Below are 17371 nucleotides of genomic sequence, written 5' to 3'. Positions count from 1 at the left end.
GGTTCATATTATCAGTAACATCTCTAACACAATATCTTACCTTCTTTGCCACTTGTTTATGTAATTTCCAGCCAGATGAAACCTATAAAATTCACTATGTAATAATGAGCCTAAAAGGGCATAAAATGAAAGCATTACAATTATCTTTTACACAGTTTGCCTGGTCAGCTGAATTTTTAAAACCATTTTTTTCTAAACTTCACTGTTAATTACTACCTTAGTAGGGCATTATACGTGAAAATCCATCAACCATTCATACCATTTAAAATTTATTTGCAATTGCCAATTCAAGAGTTATGGCAGTTTGCAACATGAATTTGGCAAACAATTAAAGTAAAACTCTTGTCTGTTTTGACAAATGAGACCAATAAAACCTTCTCGTCAAAGGACATGATTATTTTTATTTGAACATTGACTGATAAAGCTTTTACCACTTACCACATCTAGAATAGCATAGAGCAGTACTTCCAGGTATACATGTGTGGGACGTTTGTAGTTTTAACAGGCCGGGTCATGGAGTACAGCTCATTGTTTTTGTTCAGATTCAGGTTTAAAACATCCTGATAACTGCTCAGGGAACATCCCATCTATAGAAAAAAACATCCAGACACATTCTCTATGACTGAATTTACTCTTCAAGTAAAGAAATAAGGAAACATGCTGATTTCCGTGCTCTTATTAATTTTTCTTTTAGATTAGAACAGAGCTCTTATGTTTGTGTGGACATCACATTTACTGTATGTGCTCTAAATTGCAGATTAGTAAGTATGAGTGCTTCTAAATGTATTATCAGAGTTTTAAAAATACAAGCTCACAAATATCTGCAGTAATGTCCAGTGATTGTGGTCACTGAAAGGCCATTATGTGATGGGTGTTGGCCGGACTGATGGGTTTTATTTCATCATAATTTTAAAGTGTGAGCATTGTTGCTGTTATTTAAGTGTTATTGAGGCTCTTTATATATTATGGAGGATGGGGGATCCGTTAATCAGGTTATTGTACAGGCCCCAGTTCAGTCTTTGTTGGATTATTGTTGTGTCATTTTCTGACTTGTCTGTATTCCCCAGACTCACTCTATATTCTCTGCAGCTAGATTGTTTCTGATCAGTTCTTGGCTTTTTGGATTAAGCTTCTTTTGATGGATTGTTTCAACTTTGATCACCATTAAATGCATGTAAGCCTGTGTTCCTCTGCTCATTCTAGCTGTGAATAAAACTCACCATCTGCATCTGTGCTTCCCCAGTATCTTGCATTTTGGCCCTCACTCTGTTATCTGCTTCGGCATTGACCAAATCTCACAAATTGTTGCCCAGATGCTTGTTGCTTGCATTCTAAGTACAGCCTATTTCCTATGATCCTTGTCTCCTGGACACAGTTCAGCCTAATCAGGACAGCTGTATTGACTAGTCATCTCAGGAGACATAGGGAAACACTTCAGACTGAAAGTGCAGTGGTCACATTGGTTAATCAGAATCAGAATCAGAAGGAGCTTTATTGCCAAGTAGTGTTTTACATATACAAGGAATTTGCTTTGGTGTTAAGATGCTACACGCAGACAGACACACAGCTGACATAAATAGATGTAGAAATATATAAATATGTAATAAACAAATGCAAGTTATATAAGCATATCAGAAAAATAGAGAAAAATAATACAACTGACATTATGAAAAAATAACAATAATAATAATAACAATTTACAACAAATTAACAACAAATAGTGTGGGAGAACCGGGCCTTGTTGATGAGTCTAGCTGCATACGGGTAGAAGCTGTTTTTGTGACGAGAGGTTTTGGTCCTGATGGAACGCAGGAGAGAGTCTGAAATGGGAGGCCAGGATGGGAGGCGTCAGCTGCAATCTTTCCTGCTCGCCTCAGAGATCTGGAGGCGTACAGGTCCTGAAGGTCCCACTTCATGGAAATGTGCGAAAGTTACCCCTCTCTTCAAAACGGGTAATTATCGCCCAATTTCTATTATCTGCACCACTGCCAAAATATATGAGAAAATAATTTTTAATCAATTATCAAAATTCATTATTCAGAATAACATCTTATCCCCATATCAATCTGGCTTTAGGCCTAATTTTTCAACCACCACAGCTTTATTGAAATTCACCATTGACGTTTTCTCCGCCTTCGATAAGGGACAGCTAACTGGTGCTATTTTTATCAACCTTTCCAAAGCTTTTGATATGGTGGATCATTACCTTCTCCTTGACAAACTTTATGCAATAGGTTTGAATCAAAGTGCTCTGTTATGGTTTAATTCTTATCTTCACAATAGACGGCAGTGTGTTGCTTTTCAAGGTTCACTGTCTGATAATTTATTGGTTGATAAGAGGGTTCCTCAAGGTTCCACTTTTGGACCCCTTTTGTTCTCGATTTTCATTGATGACTTATCGCACAATTGCTCCATCGGTAAGGTTCATCTTTATGCAGATGATACCGTAATTTACACTGCTGACTCTGATATTCACTGTATCCAGAACAGGTTACAAGCTGACTTTATGACTCAAAAATGGCTTCACAATAATAAATTATTGTTGAATATGGAAAAGTCCTGTTGTATGTTGTTTGAGACAAGGCATATTTCAATATCTTAACAATGTCTGTGCATGTTATTGATGCTGGACTAAACAGTATTGCTTGTAATTGTATTTTGCTTCATGTAATTGTCCAATTGATTTACCTTTCTTATGTGATACCTTTTCGTATTGAATCTCTTATGTATTATGGGTTCCACTTGTGTAATGAGGTAAATGAGATGTACTTATTGAGCTAGCTATAACATGTCTGAGCTATGATGTGTCTTTGGTCTGGGGCAAGGTTGTAAGCTGCCTAGTAACTCAATTGTTTTGAGCACTTGTTTGTTGTTTGTTTTTGTTTTTCCTGTTGTATAATGTGTGTGTATATTTGGACCCTCTTGAAAACAAGATGCTGCATCTCAATGGGCTATCCACAAAAGATTGAAAATTGAAATTAAATTGAAATTGAAGTGATGGAAGATTGCAGCTAATCACCTTCTCTGCCGAGCGAATGATACGCTGCAGCCTGCCCTTGTCCCTGGCAGTGGCAGCAGCATACCAGATGGTGATGGAGGAGGTGAGGATGGACTCAATGATGGCGGTGTGGAAGTGCACCATCATTGTCTTTGGCAGGCTGAACTTCTTCAGCTACCGCAGGAAGTACATTCTCTGCTTGGCCTTCTTGGTGAGGGAGATGATGTTCAGCTCCCACTTGAGGTCCTGGGAGATGATGGTGCGCAGGAAGTGAAAGGAGTTCACAGTGGTGACTGGGGAGTTACACAGGATGATGGGGGAGGGTGGTGCTGGGCTCTTCCTTAAGTCCTCGACCATCTCCACTGTCTTCAGAGTGTTGAGCTCCAGACTGTTCTGGCTGCACCAGGTCACCAGATGGTCAATCTCCCACCTGTAGGAGGACTCATCTCCACCTGAGATGAGCCCAATGAGGGTGGTGTTGTCCGCTTGACAGACAGGTGACTGGAGGTGCAGTTGATGGTGTACAGGGAGAAGAGCAGAGGGGAAAGAACGCAGCCTTGAGGGGAACCGGTGTTGATGGTCCTGGAGTCAGAGACATGTTTTCCCATCTTCACGTGTTGCTTCCTGTCTGTCTAGAAGTCTGTGATCCACCTGCAGGTGGAGTCAGCCACGTTCAGCTGTCTCGTGGTCCTTGTTTTTTTGGGGACAGGGATGATGGTGGAGGCTTTGAAGCAAGCTGGCACATGGCATGACTCCAGTGAGGTGTTAAAAATGTCTGTGAACACCGGAGACAGCTGATCAGCACAGTGCTACAGGGTGGGTGGGGAGACATAGTCCGGCCCCACTGCTTTGCGAGGTTTCTGCCTCCTGAACAGTCTGTTGACGTCCCTCTCTAGGATGGTAAGAGAGGGGGAGGAGGTGGAGGATGAGATGGTGGACTGTGGCCGGTCAGTGGTGTGACGGGGGACGGTGTCAGGTCTGTCCCATTGTCTTTCAAAGCGACAGTAAAACTGGTTCAGCTCGTTGGCAAGGTGTAAGTCGTTCATGGAGTAGGGGGATTTAGGTTAGTAGTTGGTGATCTGTCTGAACCCTCTCCAGACAGAAGCAAAGTCATTCCTTGAGAACTGGTGCTGTAGTCTCTCCGCATAGAGCTGTTAAGCATTTTGCACCGCCTTGCTAAACCTGTACTTTGACTCCTTAAACCTGGCTCGGTCCCCACTCCTAAATGCCTCTTCCTTTTCCAACCTCAGCTGTCTGAGCTTAGCTGTGAATTATTTGCGGCAGAATGTAAACACTGACCAGATTGAATAAAGCAAACTCATGGGGGGAGTAAAACGGTTTAGTTTATGATTAAAAATTCCAGATTAGGAGAACAGTGCTGCTGAATCACTGTCACGTCGGTACACCAGCCATTGTTAATATAAAAACAGATACATCCACCTTTTGTTTTGCTGGAAAGCTCTGTGTAGCAATCCGCTCTGTAGAGTTGGAAGCCAGCTGCAGCGCGGAGTCCGTTATTGATCCACACAGCAACGTCTCTGTGAAGCACAGAACAGAAGATGAATAAAAGTCTCTGTTTTTCCCCACCCAAATATTGCCCGTACCGGTGTGCGGAGTCCCTGCTGGCGGAGGCGCACAAGCAACCCGGCTCGTTTCCCTCTCTTATGGCGCTTCATTTGACTAACAACAACGAGAGAGCCCTTCACCAGAATGTCCAATAATTCCACTGATGACGCGATGACAGCTGAAAACTGAGTTAACTCACAAAAACAAAACAAAGCACACCTAACTCCAAGGCAGCTATAGACAGCGCCATCTTGAATAGTTATATCAATAGTTAATTCCTTCACTATAAACACCAAGAAGACACATGCAAATTACAAACACATAGGAGAGCAACTGTGAAACTGGCCTTCCACTTTATATTTACCCTTAAAGTTCAAAAACATTAAATTAAGGCCATGGGAATGTCCAGGGAATAAATTCAGCCTTTCTCATGATACATCTGAAAGCATCGTGCTGAACATTGTCCAAGCTTAACTGTGAGGAAGAGCAGAAAGAGGAAACCAGTAAGCATGATGACTGCAACTCCTGTGAGGATCCACAGTCAGTCAGAGGTCTGTACTGTTGTATGTGTGTATCCCGGCCTCTCTGTGCTGTCAATGTCACCAAATCTGTTATGAGTGTCTACCTCTCAAATCTGTTGCGGCTGATGAAGAAAAGGTTTATGGCTAGGCCAGTTAAAAACCAAAACTTGTCCCCACCATTGTAAACTTCTTTGTAAAAATAGGCAGGAATTTGGAGTCCAGAAAAGCTCAGTGGAGACAGTCAACAGCTTGGAAGGCTTGAAATTAACATGAACATTGTATTTTATTGGCCTTAATTTCCTCCTACTTTAGCCGGTGCTCTTGTAAGATTGTTGCCATATTTTGTGAAAATATTCTTAATTCTCTGGAAGCTTCCATTTTGGTACTTTTCCACTCCAAAATGTTCTTCCTGGGTAATTTTCAATTCCTTAATTCTCAACCGGTGTTTTTCCTTTGTTTCTTGTGGAAAGTTCAATTGGTGCTATTTTGCGCCATCTGGTGGCCCCACTTAGCAATGTTTCTCACAGAATTTTAAATGTTTGCCACATTTGTAAGGAACATGCATTTGTGGAATCAGCAGGCAGAGCTGAGTATATCAGTTGTGCCCATGAAAAATTTGCCAAATCTTGTATGACACTGCTGAACAGCTTTTCTTTGCTGCTTTGTTTCTCAGAGAATGAATAAAGTGTTAAATTGCCAATATGTTTTCAATCATCCAATCCACCAAGCAATTAGAATGCACTAGTAACTTTAGCTTAAAACATCAACATAGTAAATATTACACAACACAGTAATAATACCACTGGTTCATACTAAAAGATGGCCAGACAAAATGAATGACTGACCCATTCATGTTTTGGTTGTTTCTTTGTATTCAGCCATTCGGAGAGATGGTGGTCACCAAAGCATCTCTCAGTGGCCTTTTAGGGGAGGAACAGGATATGACAATGGCACAGATCTGGAGTTGGACTCCAGGCGCTGCACAGTGGCTACCCACTGCTCCCTTGAGGGATGGGTTAATTGCAGAGAATGAATTCCACTACATGTATGTGTATGTGACAGTAAAGTACATAACCGCACCTTACTTTACAATTCAGGAAATATCTCCTCACAGTCCGCTGGCTGTCCGTTCTGTGTTTGTAGACAGCCCTGCCTCTGTAAATGTAAGAACAGAAATAGCAATTAAACTCAAATCACTCCAACAGGAAGTTAATGGAGAGTGAGGGAGTAGTGATTGTCATTCACATTGAAATTACAGTGTAATCATATATATATTTTTTATATACTGTATATAATTTTATATATGATTAAATGTTGTAATGAGCAGAACAAATGCTTTTCGGTCTCAATCTTTAATGACACAAGCATCATAGGGAGGTTCCCATTACTTGATAATGGTAGATCAAAGTTTGCATCTAGAGAGGCAAAATTATCTTTGTTTTACATTTGGGATCTGCCATTAAAGTGAAATCATTGTTTTATGTCAGTTTTGTAATCATCGACTTTGATCTCATTTCTTCTACCGCATTTTCTGATCTGTTGTAGGCCTACCTATCAACAGGACCACGTAATTTGTCTGCACATTCCAAAAATAAGAAATCCTAGCTGGAAAATAAATCATTATTATTTAGTGGTGGGCATAGATTAATTTTTTTAATCTAGATTAATCTCACTGTAATCTTGGAATTAATCTAGATTAAAATGGTTCATTTGAATTCTGCTGAAGGCATTCAGAATATGTGTGCTACCCAGAATATGTGTTCTAGGGGTGGTGATGGGACAGTGGATAACACACATGCCTTTGGCGTGAGAGACCTGGGTTCAATCCCCAATCTCATCCACTAATGTGTCCCACTGAGCAAGACAATTAACCCCAAGCTGCTCTTACATATATAGCAATTGTAAGTCACTTTGGATAAAAGCGTCAGCTAAATGGAAACCCAAATAATGACTAAAAGTAAGTCTTTGAGAACGGGTTTATTAAGCCAGGTGGCGCATTAGACCAGGGGCTCATCTTCTGTTTCCAAAATGCATCACAAACTGCTTGAGAAAACCATTGGGAAGCTTCTTAAAAATAAATTTTCCTTGAAGCAAACCCGGCGGCTTCATAGCTGCGTCCATGTTAGCACGTCACGTTTGATGTGGAAATTTCACAGTAGGCGTACACACAGGTTCGAAGACTCGTTCTCGCCCCCTACAGTGCAATTCGGCTAGGTATACATCTGCGCTAAAATATCAAGGTGAAAGTCATCATAGCTTGCGTAGTAGGCCTACATCTGCAGCCTGTTTTCCTGGTCTACTGTGAAGATCCTGTTATTTGGCTGTGAGCATCCTGGTGGTCCAGCCTGCAGCCTATGGACTCTGCCCCCCTCCCGCCGTGTCTAAATTAGGTAGAATGGCTGCGTTTCGGGACGAATGAAACACTTGTTTCAATCGTCCCGACAGTGACTCTTGACGTTTAAACTTCACTAGCTTCTAAACTGTAAAACTTTGACATTTAAAACTTCAGGATGTGTTAAAGTACTAACTAATCTTTTATGTGTCCCAGCTAACGATGTCAGCTGGGATTGGCTGACATTGGTATTGATGTTTAGTAGTGATGTTTTACTGTGTTCAACATCTCAATTTAGCGTGTTAACATGCTGATATTTGCTAATTAGCTAATTGAAGTACAGCTGAGGGGAATGTCAGTACTTTTGCAGGTACTCGAGCGTTAACTAAATTTTAATTTTGGCCTGATGATGGTGCTAGAAGAAAGGTAAAGGGGAACATGAATGCCTGTATCAAGTTTAATAGAAACCCCTCCAATATTTGTTATGATATTTCAGGACCATCCACAGAAAAAAGTCCATCCAAAACCCCAATTTCATCCAAAAATGAAAACAGAAACTGACAGAATAGCAGGAAATGGTTTAGACTTCTGCATTAATTTAATTTAAATTCTTTTACATACAACATTTTGAGTTTGGTGATTGTTGAATGTTGCTTGAGATCACAAAACTTATTACAATTGCTACATGTCATGACAACCTATCTAATACCTTGAGACACACAAAACCACAAATATCAAACTCACTTAGATTTGTCTCAGTTCTTGTTGCGTTGTGCACAAGATTTGGGGAAATGGCTTTGACCACATTGAGGCGCATCTTGAGTGTGTTAGATACTCTCCAATGTTCATTTAAAAACATTTTGAGGTCCTACTATTCTGGGTTTTTTTTCAGCCAATTTCATCACAAATTGATATTTGCTGTCAAAGATTTAGTGTTTTTCTTTTCTCTTTTTTTAAATGAAATAGAAATACAATCAAATTCAAAGGTAATACATTCAATTTGTCTCAAGTTTTCTTTGCAAAAAGGAATAAAGCTTTATCGACAGTATAATCTCAGCGCTGCACGTCTACAGATCTTTTAACTTCACTTTGAACTGACCTAAATCACATAAAACAGATTCACAACGAGATACTGTAACATAATGTGTTCTTTTATAAGCACAACACAAGGCTTTTAGATTTACATTTTACGGTGAAAGTATCATGTGTTGATCTGAAGGGAAAATTACAGAAACTGAGAGATTTCAAGGTGTTATATTTCATGTCCGGTGTTCCATTCCTTGAAGATTAGGATTAGAAAGAGGGACACAGTGGAAACGTAGAAAATGAAGAAGGCTCTGTTGATTCTTGTGGCCCAGTGAGCATACTTCCCTCCCTCCTCACTGTGGCAGAGGTGCAGATTCAGAGTTTTCTGCAGCTTCCTCATCTCCTCCAGGATCAACAGTAACACACGAGACTCTCCTGACTGAATGCTGTTGTTACCCTGAACAAACCAGGAGTCATGTTAGAGTGGGAAGATTCTCCCACTGAGACTGGTAATGTATTTACATGCCAGGTGGATAAAATCATGGTGCATGTTGTCACATAATATATCTACCTCTTTAGAGGCCAAGGTATCGCTTCTTAACAGGTTGAATCATGCATCTTAACATGTTAAAAGCATGTAAATATTTTGAATTTTGCCACATTCTCACAATAATGTTGACTGATGCTTTACAGATCAGATCTGCAGCCGAAACGTTGGTATATTCCTGGTTTCCATCCAAATGTTTCGCAAATTTGCAAAGAAATTGGCAAAATCAAAAAGGATTATTCCACTTCTCCATCCACTACTGATCTGCAAATATTAGGAGTTGGTTTATCAAGATAAAACACTGAATGAATGAAAACAATGAGGAAAATGTATTAATGTGACAAGGTATTCTCATCACTCCACACAGATCTGATCTGGTTGAATAGAAATGATTTTGGAGTTTAAATGGAGAAAGAATTAGTTTATTACCTCCCCCAAGGAGGTTATGTTTTTGGTGCGGTTTGTTAGTTTGTCTAACATTACAACAAACTTGGTACAAGCATGTAGCGTGAGCCAAGGAAGAACCCATAACATTTTGGAGCGGACCCAAATTAAATCATTTTTCACTTCCATTAACAGTTAGTGATAAAGTGGTTTGTCACACATGCGCGGATGCCCCAAATGATCAAAGTGAATGGTGTGCTGCAACTGAACATACAACAAAACACAACAGCCTACTAAGACAATGAATTTTAGTGTGTAATAACAAAGATCCTACAGGATTAAATGAACGAGACACTAAACAATTTTGTCCACCTGTCTTGTGATAATATTGTTGCATCTGAACCTATAATTGTGTACCTCTTCAGCCGCAGGCAGCAATTCATGCTGTTTCTCACCGTCTGTCATTTTACAGATGCATGAACAGCAGGTCTGTCTTTTCTCCTCTGAAAACACACGGCAGGTTTATCACAAGAATGACTTCACAGGCAACATTTTACAATTATATGCATATAAAAACAACTGGAAAACATATTTTCTATGAAAACATAGTATAGTAATCAAAAAAACATAGTAATATTATTCTGTTTTAATAAACTTTTGTGACTAAATATGACAGAAGCAAGATCTAAAGGGTTAAAAAAAAACACCCCTAGTAAGAGGCTAACAGTCAAAAACCTGGCCAATCTTCATAAGGACTGTGTGGGTGGGGTTTGATCAGATATGATCAACAGTGGCAACTCCGTGGCAACACAAACAAACAAACCAACAACTGTCATCCTATATGGATTATTATACTGTTCTGACTGGTGCACAGGTGATTGGGAAAATTTGGAGTGAGTTTTGATTATTTTTCCCTTTGGTGTGACTGCAGGATGCTTGGTGTGTTTTGGTTTTTGTGTTGTCTGTCTGTGTTCCCCTCTCCTTGCACAGTCGGCAAAAGGGAGGCATGTCCACGGATCTGGGTCACTCACTCATTCCCATCTTCCCATCCCTGATAACTCACCTGGTTGTCATCAAGCTATCTACTCAACCTTCTTAAACTGCCTCCAGTCATCCAGTCTCTGCTGGATTGTTGTGTCATTCTGTCGCACCAGCCAACTTCGTATTAACTTGCTTATTGAGTTAGTTTGTTATTTCAGCTCTTTTGTAACTTTGTTTCTCTCTGTCTCTAGACTTTTGCACCTGCCTTCGGTTTGTGATCTCTGGATCCAATCCTCGCTATCTTGCCTGCCCATCAGCCCCCACCTCTCGGACCTCAGCTCAAGTTCTGTGCCTGCCTGCCGCTCTCCCCAACCATGCTTACCATCCACCTTTTGTTCACACCAATAAACATCCTGAACTGCTCTCTGTCTCCGGTCTGCTTCTGGGTTCTGTTTAGGAAATCCTGACAAAAATATTTTCATTCATGGAGCGTCTGATAACAGTTTGTGATCTGGGTCTCACCTGTGTTACACTTAACAGTTTCAGCTTTGTCATGCTTGTCCTCCCAGTCGTCCCTCAGCCTGAGCTTCTCCAGGGTTGCAGAGTCTTTCTCCATGAGATACGTAACCAAGATGGTTTCCAGGAGACTGAGCAGCATCAGACCAAAAATTACAATGCAAAAGGTCGCTGAGAAGAGGAAACAGGCCAAAAGTACTTTTTTTTAGTATCTGATGCTTCTGACTGTATGAATCGTGATCCAGTTAAAAATTGGCCCTTTAAACAGGAGCCTGTACCTATGAGTGGAGTCTTGTTGGACATGGAGGGCAGGATGTCATTCAGGATGAGCAGCAGTACAGAGATGGCCAGCAGCACGGTGACTTTGAACCCCAGCTTCTCTCCTCGATGGTCTGCGATGAATGAGGAGGCAAGGTCCAGACTCAGGAAGAACAGGATGGGCAACAGGAAGTTGATGACATACAGGAGAGGCCTCCTCTTCATTGTGAACTAGGAAAATAGGTTATGGGGTAGATCAACAAAATGACAACAGAAATAAGGACATTTCTGGAGGAAGCATAGGTGTCAGGAGTACATTTATTTTTTAATCATTTTCTTATTAGTGTGCACAAATAAGTAACTTATTTATGCACACTAATTGTAATAATAATAATATAATTCATAAAACTTTATGTTCTGTTCATTTGGAACTAATTAATACAAGAGCACAAATTAACTCAAGAGCATGAATTAAGTAACTTGAATTATGTAACTCTAGAGCATGAATAACTTAATTCCTGATCAGAAATTTGCTGACAATATTGTTTAAATTATGATCTGTTAATTTGTACTCCCAACTTACTGATATTAGAGCACAAACTCAAAGACCACAAATTACATAATGTTAGAGCATGAATTCAGTGATTTGTAATATTATAATATATAGCACTGATGCCTCGCAGCAAGAAGATCGTGGGTTCAAACCCCGGTTGCCTCGGCCTTTCTGTGTGGAGTTTGCATCTTAATATATAATATTATTTAAAGTTGCTGTGTTAATTTGCAAGGCCAAAATATAACTTGACTGTGTAAAAACATATTAACTAAAGAGCACAAATTATTATTAGAGAAAATGACAATATTAATTAAATTATGTAGTATTATTAATAATAGTATATATAGTAGTAATACTGTATTTAGTATTCTGTTAATTTGTGCACGATTATTAAGAAATGCACAATTTAAGCAGTTTGAGAACACAAATTGGAAATCAGTGCCCACAAATGAGTTCTTGTTTCTCCTGAGACTTACCTGTCTTTTTAAAACAAACACACGAATATATAGATGGTGACGCGTTAAAAGAAAAAACAAAAAAGTGTCTTAGTAAGGTGTTGGGACAACACAAGCCTCCAGAGCAGCTCTAATGTGTCTTGGCATACATTTTTCAATTGCCACTCTGCTGTAGGGATGAACACAAACACCAATACGTTACCTCATTCGGTTTTTTGATGGTAGAGAGCGCTGTCTAAATTTTATTATTATTCATTTTCATTCACTTTAAACCATGTATGTTTTTTCACTCATACATTCAGGTTATGTATTTTCTTTTGATTTGGCACCCATCTGTATCTGTCCCCTTGTTGCGTACAGTGTATATGAGCTGTTCCCACTGTCTATCGTGGAAGGTGAAATTGGAGCTTGCGATGGATAGTTGGAGAAACTCCCATTCGCCCTGCGTCTTCATCACCTCCCGGGAAAACTGCGTGGCACGAGACGAGTTGGAGAAAGGAAAGAGACGAATTTCCTCAGCTGAGGTGAGAGGAGCAAAAAAAAAATGTAAGTCACAGCACTAACTTAGGTACATATACCGCACAAACTTTCCCTCACCATGTTGTGTTGCAGATCCAATTGTGATGTTACATCTCTGTGTGTCGAAGGGGAACTTGTGGACGTCCATCTTACAGGTGCTGACCACCCTAATTTCCTCTTCAGAAACCATCGTTCCATCGTGGGACACGTGCATGTAGGGATTCGGAGGGGACTCATCCTTCTGCGTCCTGAGACAACAAAAACACACACAAAATCTTTTCATGTTAAGTTTGTAGAGCATTTTAACCTGATTCACATTAATCACAAGCTGATCAATAGATGATGGCGCTCATCTGTCACCACTTCAGGATAATGTGATTGATTATTACTCTTAACAGTAGTACTAAAACTGTTGTGTGTACTTTAAAGGTTCAGCGTGTAAGAATTTAAGAGTTTAAAACATTCAATTAACTAAAATGATCAACTGAATGTGAAGAAGCAACAGTTCTCATGTTATGTCAAAGATGCCCATGACGTAGCCAGCTAGCTCCGGCCCATCCAAAAAAAGAAAAAAATTTAAACTTACCAAAACGTCTTGTTAGTTAGTCTTTCCTCCAGGTTTGGTGGAAATAAACTCTTAATTCTTAACCATGTGCATGTTTACAACAAAGAAATACCTCCCATTCTCTAAAAACCTTTAATTTGATTTTGTACTCCTTGATTTAGTTCCTCTTCCAAAAACGTTCCCTTTAAGTTCTATCTTTAAGTTATGTTATTTAAATTACCCATGGCAGTCTCTATCATTCCTTTATAGAATTACTTAAACATTTGGGAAATATATCTGTCTGCTGCAGACTCACATCTCATAGATGAAGAGGTCTGGTTTCCAGAGCATGTCTTTAGGAACTGAAATCTGAGTGATTCCACAAAACTGAGCGGGGTCCCATGAGATACGTTCATTGTTCCACATCTGTAGTAAGACGAATTAGCAGAAAAATAAGAGACGGAGTTGCATACAAATTTAAAATAGACATTTAGTATTTAAATAATCAAAATGAAAAACTATAAAGATTCAAACAGTCAACTTACCACTGTTGCCCAGATGAAAGGAATAAAAGTTTGTGTTTTCTCAGTCTGGGATTAAATATACACACGTCAGAACTGACCGAATGCATGTCACCATTTCGCACATGAACCATACACCATCAGAGTAATGCAGCTACCTACCACAGCCAGGATGGCATAGAGGAGGATATCCAGCTCTACCACAGTGGGGTGTGTGTAATCCAGGACGGGCCGGGTCAGTTTAAGCACACTGTTATCTGTGGTCAGGTTCAGGTGGTCCACAACCTCCTGGTAACTGCACACTTTCTTAGAGGATGCTCCATCTACATAACAACAGTTATCAGAGAGGAGTTTTCTCTTAAAACCTAATAATACAATATTAATGTTCTTGAAAACACTGAGCATGTTGCTCACCCTTTTGTGACATAAAAGCCCCTTAATTAAATTTGCTTAAGTTTTGCTTTTGGTTTGTGTTTCACAAATTTCATTTTTATAATTTGCTTGCAATGTCTGGTTGCTAAGGTTTTTGTTACATAACACAATACTACCTAAATGTACTTTTTGTGTTTCCTATTGTAGGTATTTACACTATATGTGTATTTTCTTCATGTATTTATTGTTGTTGATTGATTTACCATATACTCTTAGGTCGAACCTGGAAGAGAACAGCATCAGATTCTAAAGCCCTGATTTTAAATTTGCTTTATGATGCTAAGATAAGAGGAAGTCTTCTGGATTTCTGGTCCATTTAAAGTAATTTATTTGACTTACATTCAATGAAGTTGTTTGTTTTCTCTTGTTTTCTCTTCTATGATATCAAGAATGGTAAAAGAATCAGCAGTGTGAAGCAGGCAAACAAAAAAATGTCATGTTTGAGTTTGACTAAAAAATTGTTTTGCATTTGAAAGAGCTCTGTGACAATCCTCAAACAATTTATCAGAACAGATGCAAATTAGATACTGGCCAACTCTGATGCAATTCATTTTAATTGTGTGCTGTCCCTGCAAAAATAAACAAATAAATAAAAATAATATACAGTGCCAAGTATTATGGAAAATGTTATTTCAACTAAACTATCACTGATACCTTGCTGTCTTCAAAAAGGTATAAACACGCCTCAGTGCATGCTCATAAGTCTTACCTGTGAAGACGATCAGGAGGAGAAAAGCAACATGCATCATATCTGTACCCGTGAATGTGTGCCCCTGTTTTAAGACCAGACGCACTCTGTGATGCTGTCCTTCGATTTGAGCTGAGGAGGGCTGTACAGAACAACTGAAATAAGAAACCCCTCCCACAGTGGACAGCATTGATTGATGTTGTAATTGGTTAACAGAGGAGGGTGGGGCATACAGCATCCATCAGGCCTTGTGCTGCTCCAGACTGCCTGGAAGAAGGAAATATTCTGATCGAAATTACTGACTTCCGACTTCAAAGCTTTCCAGGTGATTGATGGTTCATGACGCTAAAAACTGATATTTCTTGGTCAAATGTGCACACAACTGAACTCTCAACAGTGCCCTTGGAGTACCTGTGATAACAGTGGCAACATATTTTTACATCAATTTACATGCAGAACAGGTTTTACTATATGATAGTGTGAATTATTTTAATTAAATACAGGCAAATATACTTTATGTTGCCTTTTACTTCGTGGTTTACTGGTTACAAGGTGTGCTTCCATGGGAGCTGCCATGTGACATCATTCAGCTGCTTCTCGTTTAGTCGGGTTCACAAGTTGGAACTCTGACTTCAAGTGACGCTCAATGGTTCTTATTCTAGCTAGAGGTCAGAAATTTCTGGGTTCCGAGTTGCCTGAAACTCAACGTCGGTTTAACTTTTGAAGCAGGTTAGACGCTTTAAAGGCTGAGCAATGTATAACAAATCTAAGGGAAAGGCAGGTGGAGAGGATTTAACTGTCTGAAGGAGAGATAATGAGAATTTACATCAGTGGGTGCAAGTCTGTACATGTGATTGCACAACTAGAAAAAGTACTGTGGAACGCCACTTGAAGTCGGATTTCCTACTTGTGAAATCAGAGAAATAATATCTACCCCGACTTCACAAGTAGCAGCTGAATGACGTCACACAACAATGGAAGCACACATTGTAAATGGGAAACCATAAACTACAAGGCAAAAAAGTATTTTTACATGTATTTAATTAAAGTAATACACACTATCATATGGTAAAACCTGTTCTGCATGTACATTGATGTAGAAATATGTTGGTAGCTGGTTACACTAAAGAATCTCTAAGTCATCTTCTTTGTAAAAGTTATTCAGTAAAATGTAAAAAATGCCCGCCTAAAAGTATAGCCTACAACATTTACTGTCTTTTGAGGATTACCACTTCACGTCACTTGTTTTCAATAAAACGGCAATAATTTTAATTAACAACAAGGGCAGTGCTGAGGGAGCAACTACCTGTACACTTGACGAAGAGTTTGTCACGGTTAGCCATGTTTTTTGTTCACTTTCGGCGTCATGTACCATCATGCACCTGGAATGCTTTGAGACTGAAAGTCGGATATTTCAACTTGAAATTTCCCAGTTCCGATAAGAAGCACAAGATGGTAAAATTCAATTAGGTGGTAATGTAACATGTAATTACATTATGAACACTTTTCCTGTTAAAGCCCACTCAGCTGCCAAGCATTTAAGCTGATTTATTATTAATGTAAAAAAAAGTCTCTTTCTGAACAATGAGTTACTTCCATTCTGCAGTTTTAATTCATATAATGGCTTTGTATTTTAATGGACTTCTGTGTTTACTCTGGAGTTTTTGAAGAAGGGGTTGGGTGGGGCTACAACTAATGGTTATTTTCATTATTGATTATTCTTTTGATTATTTCTCAGCTTGATCAATTAATCATAAGTCATGAATAGTGAAAAATGTGCAAAACACAACTTAAAATTGCTTTTGTTTGATCAACAGTCCAAACCCAAAGATATTCAAATCGCAGCTGGTGTTTATTTTTTTATTTTTTTGCCATATTTGTTTGATTAACGACTTAACCGATAAATCGATTATCAAATTAATTAATGATTACCTTTCTGTCAATTCAGTAACCAAGAAGCTGATTCATGTTTCAGCACTACAGTCAACTCACAAATACTGGTTTGTCTGGTAATCATACCTTAATCAACTTTACTACTATGACCACTATACTCTGTGCTCTGTTTATCTACATCTCATTCTACTTTTCAAAAATAGTACAACATGTACTGATACTTTATGTTGTATTTGATATATTATATTATAGATATATTATATATGATATTGCAAGCAAGCCTGCTTATTGTCCTGGACTAACATTGGTACCTGGGTTAAAAAGTAACACACTTTATTGGAAAGGGAGAAAATACTAAACGGTGAACTGTGTTATAAGAAATCTGGAAAACATTTACCCATTTGTCTCTAAGACGTGGTTACTGTGAATTTTCTAACGTGTGAACCTGAGTCAAGTTTATAGTAGGTATTATTTCTTTTTGGGCTAATGTGTTAACAAATAACTGTGTGTTTACACATCTGGCAGTATTATTTTTAGTGGTAAAAACACCCGTGGTGAGAAAATTCTGCAAACCAGAGTTTGAAAAATGTTTGAATAAGGAAGAGAGGAGAGTTTCAGTAAAGGTGACCATGTTAGC

General features: G+C 39.0%; 1 protein-coding gene and 1 long non-coding RNA gene across 2 annotated transcripts; one reads left to right on the top strand and one right to left on the bottom strand.

Moving 5' to 3' along the window:
• The first annotated feature begins 7304 nt into the window (after window positions 1-7304).
• LOC123982452 lies at window positions 7305-10777 on the top strand. The gene is made up of 2 exons (XR_006827980.1): window positions 7305-7475; window positions 10607-10777. It is a non-coding gene; the product is annotated as an uncharacterized LOC123982452 (long non-coding RNA).
• LOC123982449 (5-hydroxytryptamine receptor 3A-like) lies at window positions 9729-14930 on the bottom strand. The gene is made up of 8 exons (XM_046067969.1): window positions 14863-14930; window positions 13884-14044; window positions 13517-13626; window positions 12735-12904; window positions 12496-12656; window positions 11150-11360; window positions 10878-11042; window positions 9729-9877 (listed from the first exon to the last, which is right to left on the bottom strand). Exons 1-8 carry the CDS (start codon window positions 14900-14902, stop codon window positions 9729-9731), a joined length of 1167 nt encoding a protein of 388 aa, XP_045923925.1. The 5' UTR covers window positions 14903-14930.
• Window positions 14931-17371: the final 2441 nt, after the last annotated feature.

The sequence above is a fragment of the Micropterus dolomieu genome, linkage group LG14 (genome assembly GCF_021292245.1).
Source record: "Micropterus dolomieu isolate WLL.071019.BEF.003 ecotype Adirondacks linkage group LG14, ASM2129224v1, whole genome shotgun sequence".
NCBI classification, from domain to species: domain Eukaryota; kingdom Metazoa; phylum Chordata; class Actinopteri; order Centrarchiformes; family Centrarchidae; genus Micropterus; species Micropterus dolomieu.
The sequence above is the reverse complement of the archived record's forward strand: the minus strand, read 5'-3'. Positions and strand labels throughout refer to the sequence as shown.

Bases quoted from the DNA above. Each gene is read 5' to 3' on its own strand.
- LOC123982449 (XM_046067969.1), bottom strand. From the start codon at position 14,902: ATGATGCATGTTGCTTTTCTCCTCCTGATCGTCTTCACAG. The intron at 13,627-13,883 runs GTAGGTAGCTGC...GTCTTACTACAG, and splicing joins TCTATGCCATCCTGGCTGTG to ATGTGGAACAATGAACGTAT. The intron at 9,878-10,877 runs GTGAGACCCAGA...GTGTGTTTTCAG, and splicing joins AACTGTTAAGTGTAACACAG to AGGAGAAAAGACAGACCTGC.